This window comes from Delphinapterus leucas, chromosome 21, assembly GCF_059928025.1.
Source record: "Delphinapterus leucas isolate spDelLeu-1000000601 "Yukka" chromosome 21, BTC_Dleu_Yukka2, whole genome shotgun sequence".
In the NCBI taxonomy this organism is placed as follows: domain Eukaryota; kingdom Metazoa; phylum Chordata; class Mammalia; order Artiodactyla; family Monodontidae; genus Delphinapterus; species Delphinapterus leucas.
Window position 1 is genome coordinate 16,916,908 of NC_143149.1, and position 16,010 is coordinate 16,932,917.

The 16,010-nt window shown below is 36.0% G+C and overlaps 1 protein-coding gene across 36 annotated transcripts in view; it reads right to left on the reverse strand.

The window, feature by feature from the left end:
• Positions 1–16,010, reverse strand: part of PCM1 (pericentriolar material 1) — a 106,576-nt gene that overhangs the window by 18,749 nt on the left and 71,817 nt on the right. For 18 of the 36 annotated variants that reach the window (XM_089903505.1, XM_089903521.1, XM_089903502.1 and 15 more), the window contains 10 exons: positions 12,221–12,355; positions 9,888–10,085; positions 8,224–8,286; positions 7,835–7,970; positions 7,370–7,530; positions 4,750–4,825; positions 3,950–4,224; positions 1,800–1,892; positions 1,591–1,708; positions 12–1,389 (listed from right to left, as the gene is read on the reverse strand). In XM_089903505.1, the coding sequence (XP_089759631.1) occupies positions 1,163–1,389; positions 1,591–1,708; positions 1,800–1,892; positions 3,950–4,224; positions 4,750–4,825; positions 7,370–7,530; positions 7,835–7,970; positions 8,224–8,286; positions 9,888–10,085; positions 12,221–12,355 (1,482 nt within the window). In that variant the 3' untranslated portion in view covers positions 12–1,162. Of the gene's footprint in view, positions 1–11; positions 1,390–1,590; positions 1,709–1,799; positions 1,893–3,949; positions 4,225–4,749; positions 4,826–7,369; positions 7,531–7,834; positions 7,971–8,223; positions 8,287–9,887; positions 10,086–12,220; positions 12,356–16,010 lie in introns of those variants that run through there. The other 18 variants (XM_089903522.1, XM_089903517.1, XM_089903529.1 and 15 more) reach the window with 5 other exon arrangements.

The window sequence follows — 16,010 nt, forward strand, 5'->3', positions numbered from 1 at the left end:
CTGAAAAACAGAATCATAGTTAATGCCTTATAAATTACTTACTAAGTTAAGACCTTATAGAATTTAGTTTAATACTGCTCTCTTCCATTAAAACTTTCACTTCTAATATAAAGTTATTACAAAAGAAACTTAGTTTGCTACAATAATTCCCTGATAACACACAGCAAGAGTTTAAAAGGCACAGGTAAGGGTTTCCATTTTAAGACGGCAGACTAAGCAGATATTTCCTCTCTCTCCAAAAGAAAGCCCCACTAGAAAAAAAAAGAAAAGAAGTATAAAAATGAATAAACCCAGACCAACAGAAGAAGAGTGGCTGTGAGAGAACAGAGGATGGCGAACCACAACAAGTTCCCAGGATGCTCGAAGGAGATGGAGGCACAGAGAAGAGGGGAGGAAGCTGCAGCCTAGACACACTAGGACAGGCGGCAGTGCAGAGGGTACCAACTGAGTCCTAACAGGCAGAAATGGGCTGAAGAGTGAGGAATTAACTGAAGGTTTGACATTTGGTTTGCACTTCTCTTCACCCTATTTCTTAAAAAAAAAACAAAAAATCTTATATGAGTTTAATCAACTGATGAATTGATGAACAAAAAGAAAATCTTTGACCTTGATGCAAGAAATGTGCTCCTCTGAGTGGCCCTTGGGTTGTGCTATTAGACCCATAAAGAATGAAATCTGGGACTATAACTTGGCTCTGCAACAAACCATATTTATATAGAATCATCTTCAGGAAATTATAGAAGATTCAATTATTATAGTTACAAAAACAGAATGTAAGTGTGTTTACTTTAATAATGTTAATAACGTAAGAATATGAGTAACACTGAACAGAGAAGGCAGAAAGAAAAGGGGAGGAGCAAGTAGCTGGGTAATGACCAAAGTTGATGGAACTAGAAAATGTATCTATTTATAAGAACAAAGGTAACAGGAAAACCAAAAATAATATAAACACTGAAAGAAGAAGAGGTAGGTCTAAATACTTTCCATTTGGGAGATAGGAAAATTATCTAATTTTTAAAATTAAGAAAAATTATAAGAATAGTATTCAGAGATCTAGAGGGTCTCCTCCAAAAGAACTGAAAACCAATAATTAAAAGAAACAGGCTCTTGCCAATCATCACTAACTGCTTTATACTTTTCTTTCTTAAGCCATGTGCATATATTACTTTGTTAAAACTAAAAACAGGGGCTTCCCTGGTGGCGCAGTGGTTGGGAGTCCGCCTGCCGATGCAGGGGACACGGGTTCGTGCCCCGATCCGGGAGGATCCCACATGCCGCGGAGCGGCTGGGCCCGTGAGCCATGGCCGCTGAGCCTGCGTGTCCGGAGCCTGTGCTCCGCGGCGGGAGAGGCCACAACAGTGAGAGGCCCACGTACCGCAAAAAAAAACCCTAAAAACAGAAAAAAATTATCTGATAATACTATTTTATAAATTGGGCAGCTGAACAAATTTTTATAGAACTACGCTTCCTTTCTAATGTTTATCTTAGATATTCCAGGTACTAGTAGCACATTTAAAAAACAAAACAAAATGACAGTATCAAGATTCAGTAGCTTTTCAATATGATATGGTTTAAAATGATAACTCTTACCAGGTTCTTTTAGTGTCTGAGAATTCCCAGCTAGTTCTTCAGTCTGCATTTCACGTAATATTTCACCAGATAAATGGTTTTTCTGTTCTTCTTCTACCATTTTCTTCCTTAGATCTGCCTTTAGAATGAAAATTAAAAATACAAAATCATTTTTCACCTTAACAATATTTGTTATATAAGGACAACTTTAATTAAAGAGAGCAAAATACCTCTGAATATATTGTCAGTTTAAGTGGTAAATCTTCAACTTTCACAAAGTCTTCTTCATCAGATTTTTGACTTATGTTACCAGATTCTGCTTCCTATAAGATTAACAAATTATATTTAATGACGGCAATCCACTCTACCTCTGGATCTAAACCAAAGTAATCCATGCCAGGAGATAAAGTGGATTCTTACATGTGTATATATGTCAGTAATTCTATCATATTTGCTTTTCTTCTATATTCAGCTCAGTGAATAGAACAGAAATCTAGAGTTCACGGGAAGGGCTACACACTTGCAACTATGGGCACACAGTCAAGCTTTTCTGTCCTCATTTTATAAAACAAAGAGCCAGTTCACACAGGTTAGAGGAAAAAATAGCAATAGTAATACTGAGGGCTAAAATAATTAGAACTACTCTTATTACTTGATATGTTTATAGAATGCATCAGAACTGTATCCAGCAGAATATAAGTAAACATTTACAGTCTGTCTTCCTTCCTTCCTTCCTTCCCTCCTTTTTTCTTTCTCTCCCTCTTCCTGTCCCTCTCCCTCTCCCTCTCTCTCTTTCTGGCTGTGTTGGGTCTTCACTGCTGCGTGCAGGCTTTCTCTAGTTGCGGCGAGTGGGGGCTCCTCTTCGTTGCGGTGTGCAGGCTTCTCATTGTGGTGGCTTCTCTTGTTGCAGAGCATGGGCTCTAGGTGCATGGGCTCAGTAGTTGTGGCTCGCGGGTTCTAGAGCACAGGCTCAGTAGTTGTGGCACATGGGCTTAGTTGCTCCGCAGCCTGTGGGATCTTCCCAGACCAGGGCTCGAACCCGTGTACCCTGCATGGGCAGGCGGATTCTTAACCACTGTGCCACCAGCGAAGCCCCTACAGACTTTCAGTATCAACTCCAGAGGTTCAAACAGAAAGATGAGGTATGAACTTAGTAACTCACAAAAGTTACTAAAAAACACCTCACACTGTTTTCCTGAAAACTGAAGTCTTTTATTCTCCTAGTTCTTTGATTTTTAATAGTATCATCATTCTACCAATTACCCAGTAGAAACCTTAGGTTTTTCTTTTTCTTGAAACATTTCTCACCCCTGTCTCTCTATTCAGCTCATTTTGTATTTATATGATAATGGAGGCTCCTAACACAGCTTCCTTGACAACACTTCTTACATAGTCATTGGATTCATCTTCAAAAACAGTGACTTTGACCATTTCACTTTCTTGCACCAAGACCTTCAGTAGTGTTCCCTGCCTAAAATTCAAATTCAAGACCCTCTAAGATCTAATTTCAAGTTAATTTTGATTGAATGCCTCCTACAGTAATTCTATGCACTCATCAAATGATAACAAGAACAAATCTAGTAACTTTCACAGTTTTAAATGCAAAATTTTACAGGTAGTGAAGCAAATAAAACAGTTAAGAGAGTAATGTTTTGAAGTATTATAAGCCCCCTTGCTGAGAAGCTGTGAAATCATAAGTATATCTTTAGGCAGAAAACTGATGTTAATTAAAAAATATGTGAAACACATTCTTTAGACCTAAAGGTACATTATTACAAATCCCTTCATTTTTACTGACAAGAGAAAGTAAAGTATATATAACATATACAGCCCAAGGATCCACCAAAAAAAACCTATTTGCTATAAAATTAAATTGAAACAAACGTCCAGAGTAAAACTAAACTCAGCTACTTACATCATAAATGCAGATTTGCTAGCTTACTTTTCTGTCATTCCCTATACAGAGCTAGGGACTCTAGTGCTGTCAAACTGCTTTATTTCCCATCCCAAATGTAAACTTTCAGGGTTATCAAAGATTATGAAGTATTTCAAACTGTTGAGAAGTCAAGCGTGGATGGCGTAAGAGATGATTCACATATCACTACCCCTTTAGATCTGAACTTGAACTCCCTCAAGGTTTCCATATAAAACTCATCTCTTTGCTTCTCAAAACTATGAAAAGTGGAATTTTAGGTTTTGAGATGGTCATCTTAATTCACTATCACTCTTCTGTTCAAGTTTAAAATAAATCTGAGTAAGAAATAAAAATGTTCCGACAGTTTCTAAACCTAAACACAAAGCAGAGTTGTGTTTATATACTAGAAATGTTAACCTGAAAATGAAAAAATATGCACAGAAATGAAATGCAAATGATACATACATAGTCATTCACTAACACTGGAGATTCAGTATCAGGACTTCCAGCCAAAGAGCTTTCAGGAGTTTCCTGGGTGGATTTAACTTCTTTGACTCTAGGCACCAAGGTTTCAATTTCAGTTAAAGGTAAAGGCAAAGCGTTAGGCTGATTAGATGAATCGATGGTAGTAAGAGCGTCCTTTTGGACAGTGCTGTTTAAAGGTTGCTCATTTTCCAAGATATTGAGGTAACAGGGCTTCACAGGAGTGCTATCTTGGTCATCTGTCATCAAAAGAAAGTCTTAACATTAGTGTAATATAACTGTCATTAAATTTACTATTATACCAAATAAAGACTAAACTGTATAAATGAGAGTAATCAAGACATTTAAGACCCAAAAGAAAAGGCAACTAGAAATTATCCTTATCAATGCTTCCCAAATTTATTTCACCAGATTCATCTGGGGATGCTTTAAATATTAGATACCTGAAATGCACCTGATTTCTAATGAAATAGGATTTTCAGGAGTAAGGCCCAGGAATGGGTATTTTTAAAAAATCCCCCACATTGGTATCTAAAGATACCTTCCTTACAAAATTTTTTTCTGTGTTTAAATATTTGTCAACTATTCTTTAACAGCTGTTTGCAGAAACAAAGCCCTCGTGTTTTCTACAAAGGATTTATGGAGGAAAAAAAGACATACATCAGGTCCAAAACACCTTTGAACTTCTAATGAAAGTTCAAAGAATTTAGATTTTTTTGTTTTTAAGCACATAAAGGGCACTTCAGATAATCTTAACATTGAAACTTATTTAGATTTCTTACCTTTACTAGTAGTGGGTTCTTGTTCTGATGGGACATTTTTGCTTTCCGCTGATTTTTCAAAATCATGCTGTGGAACCTGGAAGGAAAAAGTGGTGTCTTAATAGTAGGGCCTAAATATATGGTCACTATACAGGAGATGCTTGGTAAGTGTGGTATGTCCACCCTGAGACCTCAGACAGGGGAATTTTAAAACACCTCCTAAAAGTGTTTCAGGGAGGAGGCGGTGGCTGCAGTTCCAAGGCAGCTCAGTACAAGGGCTCCTCTTCTTAGCCTTACAGTAACACAAGGAACTGAATGTTATGGACTCCACTAGTTTTCATTGTTTTTTTTCAGACCAGACTCTATCTTAAATGAAACTAAAAGACACCTGTTTATATGCAGATGTTAAGTGAAAGGAAGAGGAAATGACGAGGAGGAGAGAAAGATGAACAGAGCTAAGTGCCTTCTGCAGGAGGACAGAAAACTGAAGACTCACCTCATAACTGGGTGTACCAGATTCTAGGAAGGAAGGAGTACAGTAGTGGGGTGGGAGCTGGTGACAGGGGGACGGTGCTGGTGGTTGTTTGAAGCTGTTTAAGAAATATGTGGACGTTTAGATTCCCTCTCCCAGGCTCAACAGAAAATGCGAGATTATGTTTTGGAGAAAATGAACTAGTGAGCCTCAGACCAGGGGCCACCAGGAAAGGGGTAGGCTGCAGAAAGCACAAGTGAAGACAGGATAAAGTGTCACACTGAAACAGAAAGATCTAGTGCAAGTCTGTATAGAGGTGGGACCCTCAGCCCTAATCCTACACCTAACTGCAGAACACCAACAGCCAAGGAGGCAGAAGGAGACTGGAGGACCCTCCCTACTTTGGAGAAACTAAACCACCCCAGAGAAAAGACCAATAGGAATTAATATTTGCGATTTTCTGTCAAAAAGCTATACACTCGGCTACCCTATGGTGAAGCCCAAAAGAACCCCAACTGGCTTTTTGATGTATTATTCTTTAATATAAGCACCAAAGGTACAGTGGATATTTAAAGAAAGCCTCTAGGTGGGTAAGAGAAAATATTGCTTCAATGAAGTAATAGGGTGCTATAAAAAAGTAACAATCAGGAAAAAAGTACTTAGAAATTAAAAATATAACAGTTGAAACAAAAATAATTTCACATAGGTATTAAGGTCAAAGAAATCTCCCAAAAAGTAAAAGAGAAAGAGCAATGAGACAATAAAAGAGAGGAAAAAATTAGATCAACCCATGAGAGCTAATAACGTTTGATAACATTTATTCCAGAAGAAAAGAAGAGAAAATGGTAAGGAAGAAATAAAGGAAATAAAAGAAAATTGACCAAACCTGAAGAACATGCTATATTGAAAAGACAACTGAGTACCTAGTGTAGTGAATGAAAAAAGACCTGCAACGATGTATATCACTGTAAAGTTTCAGAACTCTGGTGGGGGGATGGAGGGAAAGCTTCTAGAGCTAGAAAGAAAAAAAGATATATACAAAGAATCAGAATAAAGAAAGGCACTGGCAACACTGAAAACTAGAAGGACAGTGCCTTCAAAGACCTGAGGGAAAATGATTTTCAACACTGAAGCATTAAGTTTTCTTAGACAATAATAAAGTCTCAAAATATTCTTTGCACTCTTAGAGAGCTACTGGAAGATGTGCTCCACCAAAATGAGGTAATAAACCAAGGAAGAGAAAGGCAAGATTTGATTCCAGAAACTGAGATCTAATAGAGAACAACAAGGGGCATTCCCAGGCTGGTAGCTATTTAAAGGTCTAAAAGAAGAGCCAAACCCAGAATGGAGCAGGAAAGGAAAATGCTCCAGGAAGGACAAAACTGACTAATTGATTCATGTTGAAAATTCTACTGAGAGGTTTATAAAACTATTGATGAGCATAGCAAAGACTTGGGTTTGTGATGAAAGAAAAGAGAGTAAATAAAAATATTGAGGCAATTATTAAATTCAGGTGAAAAAATGTATAAGACTTAGCAATAAATAATATTTGCTTAGCTCAACAGTCAGTAATATTTACATAGTTTGGTTAAATCTAAATATTTGGTTAAATACAGATTTAACCAAAAGGTATAATTAAATGAGGTGGACAGGATTAATATAATTAAATGAGGAGCCGTAAGTGACCTAAAAATCTTCACCTGCTATAATAGAAGTCAGTAGGTAATGCCTAATACATAAATGAATAAATGCACACACATATTATTCAGATGTAAGGAGGTAAACAGCATAAGAAATCATAAAAAATTTTGCCTCTGGGGCAGGATGAGGTGAAGGTAGGAAAAGGAATGATTTTATTTTGTTACATACCACTTCCACGTATAACTAGAAAAAATAAAACTTAAAAATCCAGATCTTCTGAAGTAATCACATAGTTTTTTAGGACTTGTTATCAAAAAAACATATTTTTTGAAGTGCTTTATTAAATGTAAACATTGCTAAATACAAAAATAATAATAGTGTTTAGGATTTCAATAAGAATATTAAAGTAGTTTGTATTCATGAAAATGAGAATGGTGAAGTTGTAAATTTTAACCTCTGTAAAAAGAATCAGCTTTTTAGTAGTTACAGTAAGACTGGTGGAGGGTGTGTTAGTCTGCACTGGAATACCTGATCGTCGTGTTCATTTTCTTCTGTAGTTTCAGTGTTAGCCTGCAGTGAAGTCTGGACATCTACAGGTCCCTCTTCAAATTCTTCTATTTCTTCATCTTCATTCTCATCTTCTCCACTTCCATAATTAGTCAAAGCCTGAGTTTCAGCTTTGGACAAATCTAAGTTGATTAATAACACAATTTTTAGTAAAACTTCAGCACTTAAATCTTAATAATAGCTACCATTTATTGCATTCCTGCATTGCTCGAGTGCTTTACATATAGTATCTGAAATCTTCAAAACAGTAAGTACTAGAAAACTGTGGTGTAGAAAGGACAGGTAATTTAGTCAGGGTCACATGGAAATTCAAATTCAGAGTTGTTTGACATCTAATTCTATAATCATTCCACTCCACCAAACTGTTTCAATAAGCGATCTATAAAGAACTAATGTATAAACCTAGTCTAGAGCCTTCAGACTTACTAATAGACACTGGACATTCTTCACTTTCTTCATCTTCCTCTTGATCAGAGACATCAGAGCTCACATTTTTGGGACCGTCACCATCATAAACCTCAGATGTTTGAGTCTGTTTAACTGTTTCAGTCTCATCCTTGTCCTAGCCACAAATAAATTTGAGTAATTAATTCCTTAAAGTACATTTTTCAAAGGTATATAGTACGTCTATCATAAAAATTAATAATAGTTATTATCTAATAAAAATATAAAGAATCATTTTAAATTTAGTTGTTTTTAAAAGAAAATAAAAGTTTGTCAGAAGAAAGGATATTTTATGATATACTTTGCTCTCAAACATTAAGGTAAAAGCTACTTATTTAATCTTTTGTTTCAAAAGAATTATTAGCACATACTTTGTCTTCATCATCAATTTCTCCAGCAGGTGAGCCATGATCTCCTTCAAGAATCCTTTTGGCCTATAAGCAAATCAATTAAGCAGAACTTAGGGGTAACCATTCATCATTACACTTAAGTACTCAGTAAACCTTAACAAATGCTGCACTTTTTAACCATCATCCAAAGAGTTGAGTGTTTTCTTAGAAATGTAAATTCAACTCTTTCATTTAAATCTTTTAAACGAACAAAACAAAAAGCAACACTGTCTACCAGACATCTCCTTGGATGTGTAAGAAATATCAAGAACTTACTAAATCCAAAACAAAAATTTTGATTCCTTTCCTTCCAAAACCCCATCTTCCTTCAGTCTTCCCAATCTCGGTAAATGGCCCTTCATCCACCCAAATGCACAAGCCAGAAAACTAGGAACCAGCCTGTACTTTACTTTTATTATCCACACTGAAACTATCAGAATGCGTTATTGACTCAATCATCCAAAGGTATCTGTTGTTACACACTCAAAGATAAGACACATAATTTCTTACCTGGACTACTGCAACAGCCTTACAACTGGTCTCTCTGCTTCCATCTCTACTCTTCTACAATTCCTAATCAGTATCATATCCAGACAAATCTTAAACTGAGATTATGTCACTCCTCTATCCCAAACTTTCCCATGAGTTTCCATCATGCTTACAACAAAATAAAATATAAGGTCCCTACCACCGTTTCTAAGGTTCCATAACTTGGTCCTTCCTACTTCTGTGTACCTCATCTACATGCTCGTCTCATTTCAAGTGTTCCTGCCTCCCTAGCCTTCTCTCTGTTCTCCAAAACACTCAATCCTGCCTTAAGAGTCTTTCTTTACACTTAACAGTTCTCTCTGCCTGGAATGCTCTTCCCTTTCATCTTCATTATAAACTCCTCTTGTCCCTCCATGGCTTACCTCACTTTTCATCCCCTGAAGGAGCCTCGTGATTCCGCCATCTAAAGCAACCCTTCCTATCATTTTTTTATAGTATCATCCTCTTTTATTTTTTTCAAGCTCTAAGCAATGACTGAAATGATGTGAAACTTATTTATGTCTACAATAAAAACATTATGAAAAGTGTGAAAAAGATGGCTTGACTTTATCCACTTTAGGTTTCAGGAAGAAGGGTTATCTGTTTCTGTTTTGGGTCTTGACCTGCTTTCCCTCTCATGATTAGAGTCAAGAAAAGATTTCCCTGCTTGTCTAGGGAAAAAGCCTCCTGGTATGCCTTAAGTTGAGGGGAAAAAAACATCCAATTACATATGTGATCAAGACTAATTTAACAGGATATAAGCAGCTACAGGGATATACAACCAAAGTCCTAACTAATAACAAGCGTAAGTGTTGGCTGCGGTGATAAATACTCCTGGGGCATCTACTGGGATTGGCAATAACCACTGCAGGCAGCTGGCCAAGGGCCAGATCCCAGCCCTCCTCTCTCTTCTGGAAACCTGCGTAAGTGGCAATAACGTGAAGTGGCTATCTGATAATTCCGGCCACCCGTTCCTACCTGCATTCCTGATTAACTCATATTACTAAAAAACCTACTTTTGCTGAGGTCAAGTATGATTTTAATTACTCATAATGATCAAGAACTATATTTATATGCTAATTATAACTACTCCTAAAATCAAAATGCATGTAATTTACCTCTTTTGCGTAAGACTGTATCACTCCAGCTGCTTCAATTTTCCTTTTGCATCTCTGTTTAACAGTTATACTATTATTATCCAAATCTTGCATGAGTTTAAAGAAAGCCAATTCATTAAATAACACTTCAGATATCTCTACAAGAAGATCTTCTCCACAGTCTTTCAGTTTTCTGCCAGCAAATTTTGCCAGTGAATCCTGTTCAAAGATAAACCAAATAGCTTTAAAGATTACAGTAAACTTCAACTGTCGGTAAAGCAATACAAACAATTAAGTTTAAATTATAATACTCACCAAAGAAAAAACAATATTATTACTTTTTAGTATTGAAAAACTTAAAACTAATGACTAAGACAGGCTAAGAAAAGATATATTAATATTACAAAAAACATGACTAAGTGGGAATCTTGCTAGTTCTGCTTACAGAGTATACAAAAGAATATATGGTCATCCACAGCTTTAGTCCCTATGTAATATAACTGCCAGCCACAAATATATAAGATAAGGGATTCCTAATCTCAAAAGAGGTCCCACACAGTACCAGAGGATATACATATAAACCACAGTGAAAAGCTGAAGTGCCATGAGAGAAGAAAATACCATTAGAATACTTTTCAAGTTTTCCCCTTTATGTAAGGCAGCCAATCATTCTAATTTAAATTTTCTCTTCAGTATCAGTCTAAAAGTAAACTTTAGTTCTATTTAAGTTGAAATATAGCATCATCAAATGAACAAGTCTGCTATATTCTACACAGTTTTTACAAAACCACTTTTATTTTTCTTTCTTCCTAAAAATATGGACTATGCTATTTAGAAAACAGGCAAACAACTATAATGCTCAGTGCCCCCTCCCTCCCAAAAAACTACCTTATCTAGCACAGTGATGGAGAGAAGTACAAACCCTGGGTCCTTCATGAAAAAAAATTCACTGAATAGGTTTCGTAAGAGAAAAAGTAGAAGACAGTAATTTAATCTCTACCTCAAGAAGAATTTTCAACTCTGGGCAAGATTTAATGTAAACTAACTTTTATTCTTCATGTAGGTCTCCTTGTGAAAAAAATTAGGAATACGAAGAAAAGCAGTCGGATTTTCTTAGACTTAGGAAAAAAAACTTTACGTGCAAATTAATATATGGAATCTTCCCACAATTATAACAGTAGACAAAACTGAGGAAGGGCTACATGGATCCTGATTAACAAAAACGTTTAAAGTATCAACAGTTTCTCTTTCAACCTGACTCTAAAATGGAGTTTTTTTCTTTCTGTAGGAAAAAGTTACCTAGTTAGATTTATAAAAATACATTTACCTAAAAATTATCCTAAACATTTTTAAACAATGCATAACACCACAGATGTCTTACATTCCTTATGTGTTAGTACAACTAGATTAAACAGAGCCAGGACACTTTAGGATCTATTACTATAGATTTATATAGATTATATAGATTTATATAGATTATTATAGATTTCCTGAAATTTATACTTCAGTCTTATTAAAAACAAAATGAAAAATTATAGTGATGGAAAAGCACATCAACCTAGGGTTTTTAAAAATATGATGGACAAAGTGAAAATACTATCTCTAAAACAAATTTAAACACAGAATAGGAAGCAAGGAAAAATTTTACAGGAAAATTCTGTAATACAGATGAAAAGAAAAACATATTTTCTAGTTTGGAGCAATAATACACATCACTGAACTGTTTCAATGGGAAAACATACTGGTGAATTTAACTGTCAAGATGTTTATTATGTGGAGTAATTATGGTATCCCTACTCATTAACACAGAGGTTCTCATCCTTGGCACTGTTAACATTCCACAAGGTGCTACTACCAGCCCCTCCCTGCCTGTTGGTCTGAGGACACTGCTAAATGTCTCCCGGGAGGCAAAATTGCCCCCAGTTACAAACCACTAACCGTCACATAATTTAAAGTTACTGTTACAGCCTAAGAAGTCTCTACAATCAAAAGCTAGCTTCCGGCTTCTACAATTTCCCAGATTGGTAAAAAAAATTATTTTAGAAAATATCATGGAATACTTTTTAAACAATTCAAACTTGAAATGCTCTTACTGGGTAGAAGAAAAATCAAAACAAAATTTTATTAGAGTTGGGACAGGCCTTAGAGATGATAAAGTTAAATGAAGACACAGGCCCTAATCCAACTTTTTTTAACTAAGTAAGCAATAACCTAAGAAGTATTAAAATGTCATCCCAAATGGATGCTAGAATGAATATCTACTCGAATAAGCTGTGTAATGCCAGAAAATGGCAGAAAAAAAAAAATCCTAACCGCATGGTACTTATTGAAGTCATACAAGTACAAACTCTTACCTGTAATATACTTCCAAGTTGTTTATGAAAGAACTTTACAAACTCTTTGCTCTCATCGTTTTGCTGGGTAAGAGTCAAAACCATGCGTCTTACTGAGGTTAGAAGTTGAGAAGAGCATATTTCATCCATGTGCTCCTGAGAAAAGTCCTAGTTGGTTAGGATATAACTTATCTTGCTTAAAAAATATTAATCCACATAATGACATTGTATTTTTTTTTGCATAAGCTCTTCAGCTTTTAGATGCACACTTGGAAACTTCGTTCATAAGAATAGCCAAGCTCCCCCGTACAAACATTAAAAGGTTTGCAAATTTTGATTCACTATAGCAGATAATAGCCAGTAAAAGAAACTGGCTGATTCAACATTTTCCATCACTTCCTTTCTGTACTTTAAGGAACTACTCATGCCATGGTTTCCATATTGCCTTGTACTCGTATTTGCAGTTCAGTTCATTTCAACTACTCTCACAACCACACTTCACCTTCCACCCAACTTCCTCTGTGTTATCTTCTAACTCTTCTAAGCCTTGGCACTGCTGACATCCTGTGCATTGTAGGATATTTAGCAGCCCTCTGGCCTCTACCCACTAGAAGCTAATGGCACCCTCCACTCTCCCAAGTTCTGACAACTAAAAAACATACCCAGACATCACAAAATGTTATTAGGGTCAAAATCACAGCCAGTTGAGAACTACTGTCCTTTCTTAACAAGCCCCTTTGGGCAACTCTCTTCATCACCTTAATCTTCCCTTAGAAGCATGTGCAATCTACATAATAATCCAAACCAGAGTTAACTTTCTGAGGTGAGTCCATAAAACATCCTTATCAAGTAACCTCAAGGTTCTGATCCTCTTTCTGCCACTAAACTCATTTGGGCAGGTCCTCTAACCTTGACTCAGGTTAAGTTTGTGGGGTTTTTTTCCCTTCCATTAAATGTGTGGCCAAAGGTGGCCAAACTAGATGATATCTAAGATCCCTTAAATCTAAGGATTGAAGCTCATTTTTAAAAAATTCATGTGTCAAGGCAGGCAATTAAAAAAAAAAGACAACAGTCCCTGTCTTCAAGGAATCAAATACCAATGGAGGAGTCAGATCATGAGCACATCAATCACTACAAGCTATGCACTGTCCAGAGGTGATACTTTTAAACTGCAGGGACTGTTTCTTACTCATCACCTAGCACAGTTGCTAGCTCACAGGAGATACTCATTACTTGCTGAATAAATAAGGATCATAAAAGAAGCACACACTAGGTGCCCTAAGGAGCTGTGGTAGCATATCAGAGCTCTGAAGAAAGGTCAGTCAGGCAGAAAAGAGTCACAGCATTTTGTATTTTCAATGATGACTAGTTGCACAAAGGGCTGATATATGAAAAAGAAATGGCAGGTATAGGAAATGTTGAGTAGTTTGAAATGAGTATTTATCTAGATGGAGAGCAGTGAGAGATAAAGCTGGGAAACTAAACCATATGCAGTGGTGAAATCTCTCGACTTCAAAGATATGAATTAAGGTTATGCTATTGGAGAGAAGGAAGTAAAACTAACTGCTCTCAGGGGCAAAATCAATTTTTTCAAACATCAATTTTTGACTCACAGGTGACAGAGGGTAAGAGAAAGTTAGGAAGTCTAGCTTAGGTGACTGGGTGTAAGGCTGACACTAACAAAGAAGTTCTATAATCTTACCCAAAAAGTCAAGATTTCAAGTGAAATGAGACATCATAAAGTAGTTAAAATCAGACCATTAGTCCTACTCATTTTGTTGGCCTCAGAAATTGTCTGAAATGCTAAATTTAGTAGGGGATCCTTATGAAAGGATATAACTTAATCAGACACAAAATTGTAAATGCAATAAAATTTCCTGAGATGGTCGCATTCCCTACACATAAAGCTAAATCATTTATATTTTTTTAACACTTAGAAAATAACTGTACATATCAAATAAATATCACTACCAATATAACCTAATTTAACCAAAAAGCCATGTTTAAAAGTATTTATTGAATTACAATAAAACAAAAACCTAAAAGAAAAAAGGTAATGCTTTGTTGTCTATGCCTAAGATAGAAGCAAGCAATAACCTGAACAGTTTGTCAATTTACTTTAGGGAATGGTTTCAAACTCTTAAATGAATATCTACCTATCTATCTATAAGAATATATACATATTCTTATAATTTATAGGAATATAAATATGTGAGGGGGTGAATACATATTTTAATAAATGCACAGGAATAACGGATGAAACTGATGTATTTGTCTTATCTCCTCAGATTCCCTTCATCTAGTCTCTGCAGTCCTTCTTGAGTGAAAATACTAAGAAATCGAGAAAGACATTATTCTAGTGGGGAGATACAGGCAAAAAAATTGTGATACTTTGTCATATGTACCAAGTATCCCAGAAGCAGTTAAAAGAAGGAGAAATCCTGCCTGCAAGTACATGCTAACATACTTCAGCTGGGTCCTCAAGGGTGTGACTGCCAGAGGAAGGGTGAAGGGCATTCGAGGCAAAGGAAGTAACATGGGCAAGGTGCCTTTTTGAACAATGTCAAGTAGGATACAAGGTATGTGGGAAGGAACAGTTATGAGGCTGGGACCAGGCTATAAAAGTTTTATAAGCAATGCTGAATCTGATCTGGATTCTACAGGCCAACTGTTTTCAAACTATATTTCAAACTACACTTGATCAGTTTGAAAATCAAAGTCAAGGTTTGGTGGATCCATTCACTTACTAATTAATTATTTACTGAGTACCTACTACCTGCATGTACTATACTTGGCACTGGTAAGACAGTAACCAAAACAGTTTAACATCTCTGATGTAAATCTTCCATTACTTCATGGAGCTTACATGTAACAGGAGAGTCAGACAAAATAAATAAGCAAATATTAAATAGGTTATAAGGTGACAAGCACTATGAAGATAAAGAAAAGCGATAAGGAGTAGGGCAGATCTGCTCACCCAATAAGTAACATTTGATTAAAGGCTTGAGGGTTCAAAGGAAAAAGCCATGCAGGTATGTGAAGGAAGAGCATTCCAGGTAGAAGTATCAGCAAGTGCCCAAGCCTTAAAAGTGTTGAAAGATTAGAAGAGGAAGCAGAGACAGAAAGAACCATTTGGAGCTGCTGTGGGTGCCCAGGAAAAGGCTAAGTTTTTCACTTTTCACATGGAATAATTTGGGCATAGACAGATGGATCCTCTCTCTCCTCTTGGCTATCACATCTCTTCAAAGAAAGCAGTTTCTATAATTGCCTTTTCAAGGATCTCTCTTCTCTTAAAATATTCCAAAGAAAAAAAAAATATTCCAAAGAAAGCAATTACTTCCACCAAGGGAAGAAATGTAACTATATGGAAACAACTTTCTGTTGTCAACATCCTACACATTGGTAAGTACAAGTAGCTTGTAAGAAATGAGCCCAATGACAACGTATTTTGGAGTTTCCCACATCTGAATGAAAAGACCGTCTTTTCTTTTTTAATTTTTTAAATTTCCACTTAAAATGAGAATGTAAAAGGGGCCATCTCAGAAAGAAGGCCTGGCTTGCACGCTTCTTTCTCTCCCCTTTTGTCATTAAACAAAATTAATGGTACTGCTTACTATTCTCAGTTAGTAGGAATATAAATTGTTAACCTTTCTGAGGGACAATGCACATAAGGCCCCAAAGCCTTAAAAATATTCATAACCTTTAAGCTCGAAATTCTATGTCTAAGAATTATTTCTGAGGAAATAAAAATGGGATGTGTATTTAAATTTAGCTAAATCATTTAAGTATTGTTCATAATAGTGAAAAAGAA